Source organism: Amphiprion ocellaris, chromosome 14 (assembly GCF_022539595.1).
Source record: "Amphiprion ocellaris isolate individual 3 ecotype Okinawa chromosome 14, ASM2253959v1, whole genome shotgun sequence".
Taxonomy (NCBI): Eukaryota; Metazoa; Chordata; class Actinopteri; family Pomacentridae; genus Amphiprion; species Amphiprion ocellaris.
The window spans coordinates 31,132,490-31,148,981 of NC_072779.1; the positions used below are offsets into that span (position 1 = coordinate 31,132,490).

Here is a 16,492-nt window from a genome sequence, read left to right on the forward strand (position 1 = left end):
TCCTCAACAAATCCACTGTTTACTCCCATTAGAGTTGCTATAAATTATAGCTATAATAATGTTCATGAGCTGTTTTTAAAGATTCATGCATTCAATAGAATCCAAAGAGCCGGAGGCTGAGTGCTTTATGCAGGGAAGTTTTTTAAAAATTAGTTGGTTTTGGTCTTTTTGCAGGATTTGTTGACAGAAAACCACCAGTCTTATGCTTTAAACTGCAGGATTTAATCATTTCTAGTCTGAATACTAGTTAAGTAGCTACAGACAAAGTTCTTAGACCAAAATGTAGTTTTTCAAATACAAATATATTCACATGACGTACCCAGAGAACAGAAGCACAATGATTTTTGATGCAAGCTTTCTATGTGAAATTCATTGCAATGTGTCATTATATTTTCTTGTTATTGCGAAAGAAATGGTCACGCAGGTTAACCCTCTGAACCTCAAAACCTGTTTTTTGTTTTTAAATGCTAAAATACAATAAAACCCACAATTAATCTGAGTCAGAAACTATAAAAACAAAGAATCATCAGATTTTCAACTTTCCGACCGTCCTTGAACTACTCATCTGTAGCACTGATTCCAATGAGAAACATGACCTAATCTAAATTCTGGATTTTCATCCAAATCACTTATATACATGTTTTAATTAAAGGTTTGCCAAAAACAAACCTGCAAAAGTCTTGGAAAAACTAAAGAAAAATATGTTCACGTGACAAAAATTCAAGGACTTTTTGCCTGAACTGCAAGCTGTGTATACACAGAGCAGAAAGGAGACATAAAATCATTACTTTATGATAATAATAAACTGTTTGCTCTAACCAGAACCTTAAAAAACAACAACAAATAAACAAAAACAAACTAAATAATGTGGTTACGTGACAAATTCTGTGACTGTTCGGCTGAACTGCAGGCTGTGTTTCCACAGAGCCAAAAGAAGACATTAAATAATTGTTTCATGATAATAATAAACTGTTTGCTCTAACTAGAATCTTAAAAAACAACAACAAATAAACAAAAAAATAGCAAAAAAAAAAAAAAGTGATCCCGTGACAAAAATTCAGGGACTGAAAGAAGACAGGTATGGACATTAAATAATTATTGGAACTATGTCACACAGAGCAGAAGAAATTTATTCAAAATCAGATTATTCTACTTGTCTCACTCAAAAATTCGCCAAAAATAAACCAGATGCAAAACACAGATTCTGTCAAAAAGTTAAAATTCTGCATTCCTTGGTGCAAACATGAAGCCATTAGTAACTCAACTGTGATTAAGAATCATCTGGGAAGATTTCAGGGACTTTTGAGAAAGAAATGATGAAAGAAATTCTTTTTTTTTCTTTTTTCTTTTGATTTATGGCATTTGAACTTTGTTAAACTGCACAAAAGACATTTCAGAGTTCTCTTTGCTTCTAGTCATGGTTGTTCTGTTTCCATAGAGGTGCAGGATTTTATACTGCAGTGAAAAATGAGCCCACAGCGAGTAAAAACGTGACCGAAATGGTTTGAAGCTCAGAGGGTTTGATGCCACTATGTATGTTATTCTGCATATTTGTTGAAGCTCAGTTGTATATTTCACACCCGTTTGTGTCCCAACAAAACACACCCAAATTGAACCTCGTTGGTTTGAAATAATTCTTTTTTTGCATGTCTCTAGCTTTGATGTAAATCCGGACACCACACACAGGCGTGACGTCGAACCGTGCAGCTCAGGAGTTAAGCCATCATCAGCAAAGCAGCAAACAGGTGCAGAACCACACAGGACAGTGGCCACAGGCAGAGGGTTGCTTGTATTTTTAGTGTTGTTGTTTTGTTTTTTTTTTTTACCCTCCGCTTCTCTAATTCTTTCTGGAGCTCCTCTGCTCTCGACTTTTCGAGGAGCAGACTCTGCTCAAGCTGACGAATGTGGGCATGTTCCAATTTCGTCTGAGTCTACGGAAAGAGACAAAGAGAAAGACAAGAGGAGAAGGGGGGAGAGGAAGAAAAGGGAAAGGCTGAAAGTGAAAGAGAGCCATAAAGATCAAAGAGGAGTGATAGGGATCAAAACCACTGACAACAGATGATCAAAGGGCAGCTCAGTAGACGGCAGCGCTGTGGGAGAACTGAGCCGATCACATGACGGGGAGATTTAAGGAGAACATCTGAGGTTACACTGCATTTTCACACAAAGTGCATTTCGCAGTTGAGGAGAACTTTGTGGTCACTGCTACACGACTGATCAGCACAGAAGTTTTGGACCAATTATTGCTTTCCACATCCGTGTGCAAAGACGGATATCTAACCTGAAAGCACCTCATATCAAACACAGTCAGAAGGTGGATGTTTAGTGGATGTTTCTGGCTGGTTCTGATGACTTTACACTGATTATCGATCAGAATATAGCATTGGATTAATGTGATCATTTCTAAGATATGTCGAGAATGGATGTGTTTAGGATATGTGGAGATTTTAGAAGTTCCTACTGTGTTTGTCCAGGTACCGATTAAAGTCTGACAGCATGTCTGACAGCATGAACTATGAAGATGTGGATGTTTAGTGGATGTTTCTGATGACACTTTACACCGGTTATAGATCACACTACTATATAGTGTGAATGTGATTATTTTCAAGATATATCGAAATCTGCAAACGGACGTAGCACTGGATATCTGGAGATTTTAGAAGTTCCTACTGTGTTTGCAAGTGTACAAATTAAAGCAAAGTCTGACAGTCCCTACTTTCAGATCGGAGAATTTTTTCATCTGTGTTTGTTCGTCTGTAGGCAAAATTTTGAAAAACCTAGCAGGCCAAATGTAATGTAACCTGGTAAAGAGGTGGCCAAAGAAAAAAGGCAATAAATTCTGGATTTGGACTATTTTCTTTAAAAGTTTGAAGGAATACATTTACCTTGATGTACATCAAATTTAAAGAATAAGGTTGGCGATATTCCAGATCTTTAAATTTTTTTGAGGTGACAGTTTCATACATTTTATCAATCATGCATAGAAGGTAGCTGTTCCAAAATCAGGATGTTGAGGATGTGATGCCAACACTAACTCACAGTTTCTCACAGGTGAAAATAGTAGTTGGTGAAGCTGATGACTTTTTTTTCTTACTGTCAAACAAATCCCATTAATAAATGAAGACAAACACTGTAGAAACTAGAACTCCACCAATATATTGGCTGGCAGATATTGTTTGATATTGGTCAGTAAGAGATATATCATTATCTGTGTATATGTTGTCCAATATGAAAACTTTTTCTTTGTTTCTAATAGAACACCAAGCAGAAAAAAGATGCTGCAGCTCAGACTTCATTGTTTACTCTCAGTAGTACATGTAGCAGAGCAGACTGTGGTGCGGAGTCGAGCGGTGTCTCAATGGTTAACTGCTAACTAGTTTGGGAAATATATTGCAGCAAAGTTTAAAAACATTTTCCCTTATCATTATTAGTTTAAGATATATACATGCATATAAATTAAGAACATTAGCCAATATATAATACAAATTGTGTTGTCTGAGTGTAAAAAGTCTGATATATCTGATTTAACTGGTCCATAGAGTTCTGTTATTGTCCAAAATGTAATAAAAGCCCATTTTTGTATCTCATTGTTGCACTGGATGATACTGATTAATTAAAATTGGCCTTTAAGTCTATTTTAACTGTCTTGCTGCTGTAAATACTCCCTACAGCACAGAATAACCATGTATTAATCCGAAAATAATCCCAACTAATGCATAATTTCCTCCTGTTTAAGTAGCGTTTACATGAAATTACAGTGCAGCTGTTTCAGGTAATTATTGAGCCTTTCTGTCTGCGTTTTTAAGGATTTAGATCTTCAGTAGAAACAAATGGACTTGGACCTGAGCGCTGCAGAGAGAATAAAGTCAGACAGTATTAAGAGACAAACTAACACACTGTTGGTTTTGGACTTTTCGTTGGATTTGTTGACAGCAAGAAAATAGAGATTAATGACTGACTTCTCCTTAAAGTGGCATGAACTGTGACAAAGTGGCCCTCAGAGTTTACCTTTCCTATCAGAGTAGACAACATTTTAATTGCACTTTGAGCATGTCTTAGTCTATTAGCAGCGACGGCCTACTTTCCATTTGTCTGTGCAAACATGGCTTCCATGCTCTGCTGGATCTTTATGCTGGATTATAGGTTGTAGTGTTTACCTTTATTGTTTTATTGGTGCATTCAAATAAAGGCTGTCTTGAGGGACGAATAGGGGCAAGGACAGATTGTGTACCTTATCTAATGGACTGCAGACTTTAGGTACACAGCTCCAATAAAGTCAGAAATTCCTTTGTGGGGTTCAAATCCTTGAGACTTTATATGCTAAAAAGTGAAGTATTTAATAACCCTCTGAACCCTAAAACAAGCCACTGGGTTTAAAAGGCATGTTATCTTTCAAAAAATTGGCAGAATTATACCATGTATCAGTGTCAGAAACTGTAAAAACATGGAGAAATCTGTCGATTTTAAATGCTTTGATAGTCCTTGAACTACACTGAGACTTAATCAATGATGTTTAATCAAAATCACCTTGTCTTCTTTAAAAATTGCTCAAAATAAACCATTTAAGCTAACCAGATTCCGTAAAAAATTTAAAATTCTGCATTTCTAAGCACATCCATGAAGCTATTAGTGACTCAGCTGTGACCAAAAATCACATGACAAAAATTAAGGGACTTTTCAGCTGAATTTGGCTGAACTGCAGGCTGCGTTTACAAAAAAAGCAAGTAGTAAAATAGTAGTAATAGTAATAGTAGTACAAGATATGCATTTTTTTTTTTTTTAAATGTTGGAAATATAAATTGCTGGTTTTTATCTAAACAAATAATCAAAGAAATTCAAGTTTGGTCTGTCGTTTTTTATGACTTATGGCATAACTTTGTCATACTGCAAAGAAGACATTTTGGAGTTTTGTCTGCTTCTAGACATGGTTGTGATGTTTCAGTAGAGGTGTAAAACTTAATAGTCGCTTCAAGTTTTTTTTTATTTTAGCAACAAAGGAACATAAAATGCCCCAAAATTGCTTGTTGGTTCAGAGGGTTAAATACGATATTTATGTGTGAATACGAGTGTGTCGTCTGCAAAACGTTTCACATTAAGTTTTGTGCACCCAAACCATCTTTCCAAAGACATTTTTACATCTTATTCTTTGTTTGTTTTGATCTCCAGGATGTGCATTACGCTGTCTGGGTTACACAGTACGAAAAACTATCTACTGAAACATTAGTATGATGACATACTGATGCACATATTGATAATGCTGATAAATACCTCCAGGTCTCCTTTGGTGATGGATTCTTCTTCTACTCTGAACTGGAGGTCCTCCACTTTCCTGTAAACACATCATGTAAAACGTCGACAGAAGGTTGTGAAGAATAATGAAGGCCGATTCAAGAAAAATCCTGTTTTCAAATGAGGATAATGTGAAAACAACCAAAATGCTCAAGCAGGAACATAAAGGGAACATCTGGATTTAGGTTCCAGCACCGTTACATAAGAGAGCAGATAAAACTTTACCTTTTCTCTTCTTCAAGCTGATTGGCCAGTTCCAGTTTATCTTTCTGTGTGCTCGCCAACATTGCTTTGACTTGCTGGAGGGTGTTTTCATTCTCTGTTACATACTGCGGGCAGAAAAAGGAGATTCATTTGTGTAAACCAACCAGCCCCAACAATAAAACCACCAGACTTCTGAAAGTTTCCTGTTAAATCAGAAACCGAGATGTTAGCAGCAGATCCTTTACGTTCTGGAGGTTGTGGTTTGCATGTTCTCCCTGTGCATATGTAGGTTTTCTCTGGGTTCTCCAGCTTCCTCCCACAGTCCAAAAACATGCTGAGGTTAATTGATCATTTTAAATTGTCCGTAGGTGTGAAAGAGTGTGATTGTTTGTCTCTATATGTAGCCCTGTAATAGACTGGTGACCTGTCCAGGGTGTCCATTGCCTTCATCCAAAGTCAGCTGGGATAGACTCCAGCCCCCTGCAACCCTTATGAAGATAAAGCAGTGTATAGATAATGGATGGATGGATGCATTGTGTCGAATCATTAAAAAGACTGTTAGTTATTTCGTCACAGATCTTTACACCACCTCCTCGTACCTGCACATGCTGGGCCTTGAGGACGCTCAGCTCCTTCTCCACCTCGCAGATGTGGCTGTTGGCTTTGGCCACCTCGGCTCTCTCCAGGTCCCTCTCGGCCAGCAGCTGCTCGATGTGCTGCTGCTTCTCCTTCAGGGCCTCCTGCAGCGCCGTGGTGCCCGAGATCTTCCGAGCGTAACGCGATGACGTCTCCGTCAGCTTGGAAGGCGGAAACAGGGATCAGACTGAATTCATGACAAGTTAACCTCTACGTCACAATGTGGCTGCCTTCAGATGGAGCTGGATAGAAACTGTATTTTATCTAAAGATCATGAAAGGAGAGCAGCTTTCCTGTGATCTTAACTTGACTCAACTTTGTTTTATTAAGATTTAGTTCTGATGTGATCACAGATTATTTCCTTATTAAAACCAAAGCATGTTGCAGCACAATTCTGAAATATCCGTAATATACAAAGAAAACCTAGCAAGTGTGGTCTCATTAACTTTTTATGCTGTTTTCTATCATTTCAGGCTGCATAAAGTTCACGTTTTCAAACCACATACATCGCTCAGCCTTTTAAACTTTCACTCTTTTCATCCTCTCTGGGAATATTTGATCGCTCAGGAAACATCTGCAACAGCAGCATCTAAAATATTAAAGAGAAAAGATGTAATGTTGCCTTTGACCACTAGAGTTTGCTCTTTGAAAGGATTCCTGACAGACCTGTAACGAGTTCACTTCAGTTCAGAGAATAAACTTCTACGCTTAAAAAAAGCCTTAAAAGTTGTGTTTTTTGTGGATTTTTTTGCTTTATACATGATGAGAGTGAAGAAAAGATGAAAAGTCAGACTTTACTCAACATAATGTCAGAAATAGGGCAAGCAGAAGTCACTATATATGAAGTCTTGCTTTTGTGCAGGCAGAAGTTTTAAATATTGCAGCAGGAGAGTCGTTTCTATGTAGACTGATGCTATTAATACTCTCGCAGCCTTTAATGCAGCATATAACTGAGGCTTTCACTGTTTAACTCACTGTCTTGAGTAAATCTGAATTTCTCCATCAAGATTCTACTTTCTCAGCACTTAACAGAATGAATTGTGGCCTGGCGAGCATCTTCAGTAATCAGGAGGTTTTGCGCAGTGTGATGACGATTCAGAAGCTGCTGCCAACAATTAAGGTAAGTAAATGGGAGTGTTCTCCGTCCAGGATCTGGCTCGCAACCAGCAGCTCAGAATCAATGCGAGATACCCTCCGATGTCTTGTTAGTTTCAGTTTGCTGCCAACCACCTAAGAGGATATCTTTCTTAAAGACACAGTCTGTAGAAACAAGCTGCTGGAGTTTTTCTCCACAGCAAACTGGAAAGTCAGTGAATCGGAGTCTCGAACTGCAGCAAACGACGAGCTGCTCAGCAGATCAGGGAGCATTTCACGACGAGGAACCGATTCATGTTTGGATTTGTAGGCAGAAAACTTCATTCAAACTGAATTATAACAGATTTTTATCCTCTGCAATAGATTTAATAAGCATTTTCAAACTTTTTAGGGCCTGAGCACCCTACTGGAATGAAGGAATTATCGTTATACTTTGTTCTCCTGTCAAATGAATTGCATTTTTGAGGGGCTAAAGATGCTCAAAAACTCCTAATAATTGGCAAACACATCTGAAGTGGCGAAAATGTGATATTGTATGGGACTTTCACATGTGTATAGCAAAATGAATCCATAATGACCCCTACGACATTTCGAAAAATTAGCACCTGCCCTCAAAAAACCTCCTGCAGCCATACCCAAAACCCAACAGGAGTCCGCCATTTTGAGTTGATTGTAAGATTTGGAGCTATTTTGGGTAATTTTCTGGGGTTAACTTGTGATCGGGGGTTACTCCAACAGACCTCTAATTTGGCCGGTATATACAACAAGCCGTAATGATGAAAAGTTATCAAAATCTTCCCCATAAGTCAAAGGGCATGGCCATGGTGCCCCCTGAACTTTGATGCTTTGCCATGAAACAGGAAGTGCTGTCTAACTACCCTCTACATGCTCCAACCTGCCTCAAACTTTACATGTTTAATCAGAGTCCTGCCCTGATCACATCCATATGTCAATATCATTCACAGTCATAGCGTCACCTGATGGCAACAGGAAAGGACATGTTTTACACTTTGATGTACTATTGTTAGGCGGTTGCCCATATTCACCTCAGATGTGGTGACATAGACCATAAGACGTTGATGATGATTCAGGGAGAAAATGGTGACTTGTCATCAAACAGCGAGGGTCCGTTCAACGCTGCTTGCAGCTCTAATTTCTTTCGGTTTCCTACTTGATAAAACACCTATTCTGATGTTTACTTACTCACTTTTTTTAAGGGAATCATTTTGGGAAATATGCTCATTTTCTCTATTTGCAAGCAGTTAGATGAGAAGATCCGTCCAACTCTCATGTCTCCCAGACAGCAGCTGGATAGCGTAGCTTAGCATACATCATAATGATGACAATAAAGTTCTTTCTAAAGCACATTTCAAAAACTGAAAGTGCTGAAATAAACATCAAATTAATCCAAAACATGCCAATGGCTGTTGTGTCAAAGCGCTCTCTAGTAAAAACATCATATTTATCTATGAAGACTGATAAAAGCTAATCATAAAAGGTCCACAGTGAAGCTAGGTTCAGACAGAGATAACAGGTATCAACTTTCTTAGTTAAATTTAGGCTTTCTGCTTTGCATAAAAAGAGGCATTTGTTACATCATTTGACTCAATTCTCCTACAAAATATGGACCAATTAGGCATCGCCTACTTTAGTCAACAGAAACAGGTTGTTATGATAAAAAGCTACAAGGACTGTAAAGATTTATTACTTTAAAAAATACTGCAACTTCCAATATAGCAAGACATGTATAAATGAATACGTTTATTTTATCACTGCGACTCCCAACGCAGATGTTTTTTTCTAATCTGACTGCTGAACTCTGACACGTTAACTTTAATACATATTTAAGTGCACATTTAGGTCTGACACTGTCCTATGGAGACAGATTTGTGGAAATCAGTCCAGTTTTTGGTGAAATTTAAAGTGAAATTAATGCTACTGATTGAATATTCTCTGTGATAGATAGGAAAGTTCTCTAATGTGTGTTCTATTAGCTGTGGAAAGCAGATCAGGACCAAATATAAGTTTATGCGATTTCTGCATCGCCAGCTGAATGCATGCCGGGTTCCCATGGCAACACGATGCATACAGTGTGCGATAGAGTGGTTTTAGTAACGTAAAAGCTCAGCATGTTTGCAGATAAAACATGTTGCCTCAGAGGGAATTGCCAGGACAATAATTTGTTGAAGAGAGACGCTTGTTACGGCTGATTTAACTCTGAAGTTAGCTGTGCAGCATCTGTTACCATGGCGACCCAGCAGGCTAAAAGTGAGCCTCCTCTCTGCTCTGTCTAAACGCAACAAATTCTCCCCGTTAGTATCTCTACAGCTAATTTATTAACATCTTACAGACATGAGAGCGGTAACAAGGTTCTCATTCGGGTCCCTGCACAACGTTAAACGAGCATATTTCCCAAAAAGCATCAAGTAATTCCTTTTAAGAGTGTTTCAACGCATCGTCTGCAGTCGTCTTACCAGCCCAGCTCGGCTCGGTCGTCCACCCACAGAGGAGGCCACCGAGCTGACTGAACTGATGGAGGAGCTGCTGGGGCTGTGGGCTAGCGAGGACACCCCCATGGCCACCCGCTTGCTCTTCTTGGCCTTGGCCGGGCTGGTGGACGGGAAGCCGATGCGGATCACCTTGTGGATCGGAGCGAACAGGCCGAACTTGGGGAGACACTGAAAGTATCTGCAGAGAAAAGAAGCAGAAGTTGGAGTAACATTTCTAAGCGTGGACTGGAGGCATTTTGGTGGAAAATAATCATCTATTTTTTTGCCATGTGTGAACATTTCAATAAACAAAAGCGTCAAAAACCTGAATATTAACATTCCAAAGCACCAATAACCTGGATATTTATTGACTAAGGTGTCAAAAACTTGGATATTAAAATTCCAAAGTACCAATAACCTAAATATTTATTGACTAAGGTGTCAAGTCCAGAATACTAACATTCCAAAGTACCAATAACTTGGATATTTATTGACCCAGGTGTCAAAAACCTGAATACTATGGTTCCAAAGTACCAATAACCTAAAAATGTATTGACCAAACAGTCAAAAACATGGATATTAACGTTCCAAAGTACCAATAACCTGGATATTTATTGACCAGGGTGTCAAAAATCTGGATATTAGTATTTCAAGGTGTCAAAAATGTAGATATTTACTGACTAAACAGTCAATAACCTGGAAATTAACATACAAAAGTGGAAATAATTTCAACCAGGTGCCAATTGGCCTGAAAGTTCTTTGTTCACCCCTAATTAAACAGTTTATCCTTGAAATCGGCTATAAAACTGTTGCAAGACGTGCAAAGAAGGCACCACTGCACCTGCAACATAATAAAGCAAAGAAAAAGCAGCTTCTAATGCAGATTATGTTGGTGTGAAATGTACATGCAGGAACAAATATTAATACTGAGTCATAACAGGTGAAATTTATCCACAATATTAGTACATTTTTAATAGTAAAACTAAGATGGTTTGCCAGAAAATTAAGTAGCAAACAAGCTAATAAACTTTTCAGCTGTTTTCTAAGAAATAAACAGAAAACATTTGCATCTTAAAAGCATGAATTTGCTGCTTTTCTTTGTCAGTTAGAAAGGAAATTTATCCACATATTAGTGAGTTTTTAATAGTAAAACTAAGATGATTTGTCAGAAAATTAATGTGCAAACAAGCTAATAAGCTAATATGCAAACATTTGCATCTAAAAAGCATGAATTTGCTGCTTTTCTTTGTCATTTATGAAAGGAACAATTCATAAACGAAACAATTGAGCAACTAACTGAAAACATAATCTGCTCAACAGTCAGAAAAGAAGAGAATCAAACATTGCACATATATTAATCCGTCTACTAATTCTTCTTGGGATATTTTCACTACAGAATCATCAGACTATTATTTCTGGAGGTTTTGTGCTTTTATTTCATGTTTTTTGAGTTATTATTCGATCACATGGTGTTTTATTTGTATTTTCTCCTCTTATTTCTATATCTGCCAACATCTGGCTGCTTCACATCCATGCAGAAAGTCCTGGAATAAACTATAAATGGATGTCGTTTAACTAAATCATGTCAGTGCACTGTGCTTTTTGCAGCTCTTTTATTGTTTTTTCCATTTTTGTCTCTTTGGCTCTAAAATTCAAGCATCACTCCAGAATGTCTGCAACCATATTTCACCCATTTTGAGCAGCTTTTTTCCCTAAAACACAAAAGAACCGCGCGCTGGAATGAAACGAATGTCTGTGGAATCTGAATTCAAATAAAAAAATATGATAAAAACGACAAACACAAAGGGTTAAACTGAGACCAACTAATGGTGCCGAGCAGCTGGATCTGCTGCTGGTTCCTCCATTTCCTTTCAGGGGAAAAAAGCGAAGGAATTTGGGGGTTTTGAGGCCAACAAAGTGTGTATATGTGTGTGTTTTTGTGTACCTTGTACCAGCGACGGCACCATCGTTCTTCCCCAGAGGCTCGTCCAGCTCCACCCCACACCACTCCCCCTTAGCGAAGTCCGTCTCCCCCATGTAACGGATGACTCCCATCTTAGAGCCTCCGACCTGAAAACAACAAAAACAAGACGGTCTGTTAAAGTTAAAAGCACCACATGGAGTTGTAGAGGAAGAATAAGCACCACGGAACATCGTTTATTAGTCGTTGTTAGTTCATGTTTCAATATCAAAGTAGATGCAATACCATCATGGTTGCATTTATGTCAAAATCTTACACAACATTTCCCATAATTCCTTCTTTTCAGGTGGTTCTGTTTCATAGTTGAAGTTGAAATGGATTCAAGAAGAAGTTCTGATCACTTTTTCCAGACTTTAATGTGTTTTAGTTTACATTTTATGTTTTTCTTCAATTTTCACAGAACAAATAATCAAAGAAATTAAATTTTCGTTTTGTCTTTTATGTTTGATTTATTCTTCAAAATGGGACAGTTCTTATTAACGTACATTTCCACGTAAATACAAGAGACTGTAGCCGTATGGTTAATTTCCATCTCGTGGTTTGTTTTGGGTCTTTGTGGCTTTATTTGACAGGCCAGTGAAGACACAGAATGGGGGGAAGACATGCAGTAAAGGGCCATGAGTGGGAATCGAACCCAGGCTGCTGCTTCAGGGACTATAGCTGCTGTTCATGAGTCGCCCACTCAAAGATGTACAACTGCCATACTGTACAAAAGACATCTCTAGTTCTAGTCACGGTTGTTCTGTTTCCATAGAGGTGCAGGAATTTATATTACAGTGAAAAGTTAGTCTACAGTGAGTAAAATTGTGACCAAATATGCTCAGAAACTGGTTGAAGTTCAGAAGGTTAAAACGACTTTATGTGGTCCACGTCAAAAAAAAAAAAAAAAAAAAAAAAAAAAGCTGAAACAAAAACATAAATCTAATATTTTGACTCAAAAAAATGAATACTGGCCTCAAACTCCAAACCTTGTCAGGCTCCATGAAAAGATAATTCCTTTTTAAGAGACACGTCTTCATGATTCTTGTATTTTTTGTTTTGGACCATGATTCCTGAAGTTGAGCCGGTAAATGTGTGTGATTGTGTGGACTGGAATCATTTTAATAAGCAGCTCTCAGAAGACATTAGGACACGTCACAGTAGAAAATGGATCAGTGTAAATACTAAAATTAACGATGCTTAAATTAGATTTAGCTGGACTCACCGCAGCACTTGAAACCATAAAGGATTATTCTCTTTTATTGCAACCTGCTGCATGTAATATATAACTGAATTTTGTCATTTTAAATATTTAAAGATCTCCAACTGGGAAACCTTGCAGGTGTTTCTCCCATTACAACAAATCAAAATGTCTTCAGTCTATAAATAAGCTCAAATGGTGTTTATAGTGTTCAGTTTTTTTCACTAAATCCCTCAAATCTGGTCTTCAATGAACTTACTCTGAACAGACTCAGTAATTCTGCCTGCTCAGCTGCGATACTCTGATCTGAAAACTTAATATGCTTCTTAACATATCAGCCGACGTACGCCAGAGCTGGTAAATCTGTGATATATGAGCGGCAGCATGCTGGTTCAGTCAGCGCTTTGTGGTATGATCTACATTCTGCAGGATGTGCAGGACTGTCACTGTTTTGGCACAGATCACTCTGGACATCCTCCAAGTTTAAAGTGTGATTAGAAATACAGGAGACATGTAGGGACACCCAGAGGGGCTTTAAAATGCTCTTTTTTTTTACAATCATTTAAAGTGAAAACAGGAAAATCTTCGTGTTTAACCTTCCTGTTGTCCTCATTTATGGGCAACAAAAAATATTGTTTCCTTGTATAAAAAAAATCCAAAAATTCAGCAAAAATATTCCCCAAATTTCTGAAAATTTGCAAAACCTTCAGGAAGAAAATTCCAATAATTCCTTAAAAGTTTCCCTTAGAAGTTTTATTTTTTTTTAAATCCAACAAATTTGGCAAGAAAATCCTTGTAAATATTTTCAAAAAATGAATAAAAATCTTCCCAAAAAATCCTAAAAATATCTAGTGATTACATATATTTCAGTAAAACTTCTGATATTTTCTTTAAGAACATTCACAAAAAAAAAATCAACCAAAATCCAGCAAAATTCGCTGGATTTTGGTAGATTTTTATGTGAATGTTCTTAGGAAACACTTTTTTTCCACCAAAAAATGTTCAAAGATTTCCCAAAAATGTTGAAAATGTGGACATCAGAAGTTTCGCTGTGAAAATATATTTTTTTCTAAATTTTCAAACTTTAAAACGGGTCAGTTTGACCCGCAGGACGACACGAGGGTTAAAACACATAAACTTGAGAATTTCTGCTTTTTACACATCTTAAACTAGTTATTTATTCATTTTCAGTCTATCTTTTGAGCTTATTTCTTCAACCTACACCAAATTTCGACTCATCTCAGGAAATCATCTGCTGCTATATTTAGTGTCGTCACTTCGCACAGCTCTGCAAAATTGCTTTTCCTGTCAGGAAGATGCTCTAAAATCCACACGACACTGACCGGAACAGCTGTCGAATGTCTTTCACACATGTTGGCCACGTGTAGGACCCAGAAAATCACTCCGACGCTCCTTAAAGAGGAAATCCTGTCACTCTAAAATAGGATTTCACTGATTCAGACTTTGTTTATTGACACATCTACCTCTATTGGATTACATTTAGAGTTTCTCTAACTATATAACTGTGTTCTCATTCACAGGCTTTAGTGGAATTAATGTGCAGAACGAACAGATGTGAAAGGGCACCAGATGTTTTCGCACATCTGCAGCATTTAAAACCGACCGTTTAATTTGATATTTAAGGACATTTCTCAGAAATGTGTTTGGAGGGCATCCAAGCTGCAGATAAATATATATATATATATATATATATATATATATATATATATATATATATATATATATATATATATATATATATATATATATATATATATATGACACACTACTGGGTTCAGAATTAAACTCATTTAAAAAAAGCAGTGGTGAGTCACTCTTCACATTTATACTGTCAAATTAATATTCAGCAACTGAACTGGCTTCTGAGGCCAACAAGGAAGTCGTGCCAAGAAACACAGTGTTGTCACAAGACGTTAAGCTGAGGTGGTTCGCTGCCAGACTCAGTGACTCAGTGTCAAAGTACCAGACAGCCAGTCAGCATCAGCTGCATCCTGGATCCTGTTAAACTCATCCAAAAGCACCGTTTAACAGACTGGTACCACATAAAATCATCCCAGCTCATCTCAAAATGACTCAGAACTGTCAAACGTGACACAAAATCTGTCCAAAATAACTTGCAAACTTCTCTAAAATGACCTAAAATTATCAAAAATTATGCAAGATTGTCCAAAAAGAGCCTAACTTTGCTTTTTGTGGTCCAAAGTAATTCAAAAATTAGCAGGACTCGAAACAATCCAACCATTAAGGATGAAATTCCTGTGAACAACTGTGTTAATGTTGAAGAAAAGAAACAAACTTGTCCAAAATGACTACAAACATCCAAAATTACTCAAAATTTGTCCAAATGAACTCAAAATTTGTCCAAAATGATGAGAAAATTATCAAAATTAACCCAAAATTTGTCCAAAATAACCTAAAACTTCTCTAAAATGACCTAAATTGTCAAAATGTATATGAAATGTGTCCAAAATAGCTCAACATTTGTTAAAAAAAGTCTCAAAATTGTCAAAAATTATCCAAAATTTGTCCAAAATAACTTAAAACTTCTCTAAAATGACCTAAAATTGTCAAAAATGATACAGCATTTGTCGAAAATTAATCAAAATTGATCCAAATTTGACCAAAACCAAAACAAGACGCTGAGCTGAGATGGTTCGCTGTCAGTTTGATGCAGATATTCATGGCTTCCAGATAGTTTATCATATTAAATATGGAGATCCTTTGACTTGGGATGAAGTTTCTGTGCATAATCATGTTAATGTTCAAAAAAGAAACAAACTTGTCCAAAATGACTAGAAGTTGTCAAACGTGACACAAAATTTGCATAAAATAACTTCAAAACTTCTCTGAAAAGACCTAAAATTGTTAAAATTTTCCAAAATAATTCACAATTTGAACAAAATTTGATAAATTTTGGGGGTTTTTTTGGTCCAAAGTAACTTAAAATTACCAGGACCCTTAGGGAGGAATTCCTAGTGCACAATCACATTTACAATGAAGAAAAGAAACAAACTTGTCCAAAATGCTAACAAACATCCAAAATGACTCAAAACTGTCAAACAATTTCCCAAAATTTGCCTAAAATAACTTTAAAAACTCTCTAAAACTATCTAAAAATGTCAAAAATGATACAAAATGTGTCCAAAATGACAAAAAAATGGCCACAACAAGAAGAAAGTTCTCCCAAATGATGCAAAATGTTCAACAATGACCCCAAATCTGAAGAAGACGGTTAAAAACTTAAAAACTTCTCTAAATTGTCAAAAATGGCTCACAATTGACGAAAATCAGTCCAAAATTGATCAAAACCAATATAATTATCCAAAATCACACACAAATAAAATTATAATTCTTAGTTTTGGTTGGTGACAGAGTAGCCCTGTATAAACCATTAGAACATCTAAACCTGGCAGCAGGTTTTGAAGATGCATCACGTTAGAAGTTGCTGTTCTGTCACAAACTGAACCAAATCTGAGCGTACAATCCTGGCAATTCATCAAAATCACTGTATTCCACAAAAATTCTGCACAATCTTTGAAGTCAGCAGTCAACAACAGTCACGGGACAAACATTCTGGGACTTTTCGGCTGAACTGCA

General features: G+C 37.0%; 1 protein-coding gene across 3 annotated transcripts in view; it reads right to left on the bottom strand.

Moving 5' to 3' along the window:
• The window catches only part of clip2 (CAP-GLY domain containing linker protein 2), a 68,510-nt gene that overhangs the window by 23,937 nt on the left and 28,081 nt on the right, over window positions 1–16,492 (bottom strand). For 2 of the 3 annotated variants that reach the window (XM_035951331.2, XM_023277005.3), the window contains exons 4-8: window positions 11,659–11,783; window positions 9,699–9,912; window positions 6,093–6,290; window positions 5,515–5,618; window positions 5,269–5,329 (exon numbers count right to left, since the gene is read on the bottom strand). In XM_035951331.2, coding sequence (XP_035807224.2) covers window positions 5,269–5,329; window positions 5,515–5,618; window positions 6,093–6,290; window positions 9,699–9,912; window positions 11,659–11,783 — 702 coding nt within the window. Of the gene's footprint in view, window positions 1–1,826; window positions 1,932–5,268; window positions 5,330–5,514; window positions 5,619–6,092; window positions 6,291–9,698; window positions 9,913–11,658; window positions 11,784–16,492 lie in introns of all 3 variants that reach the window. The other variant, XM_023277003.3, reaches the window with a different exon arrangement.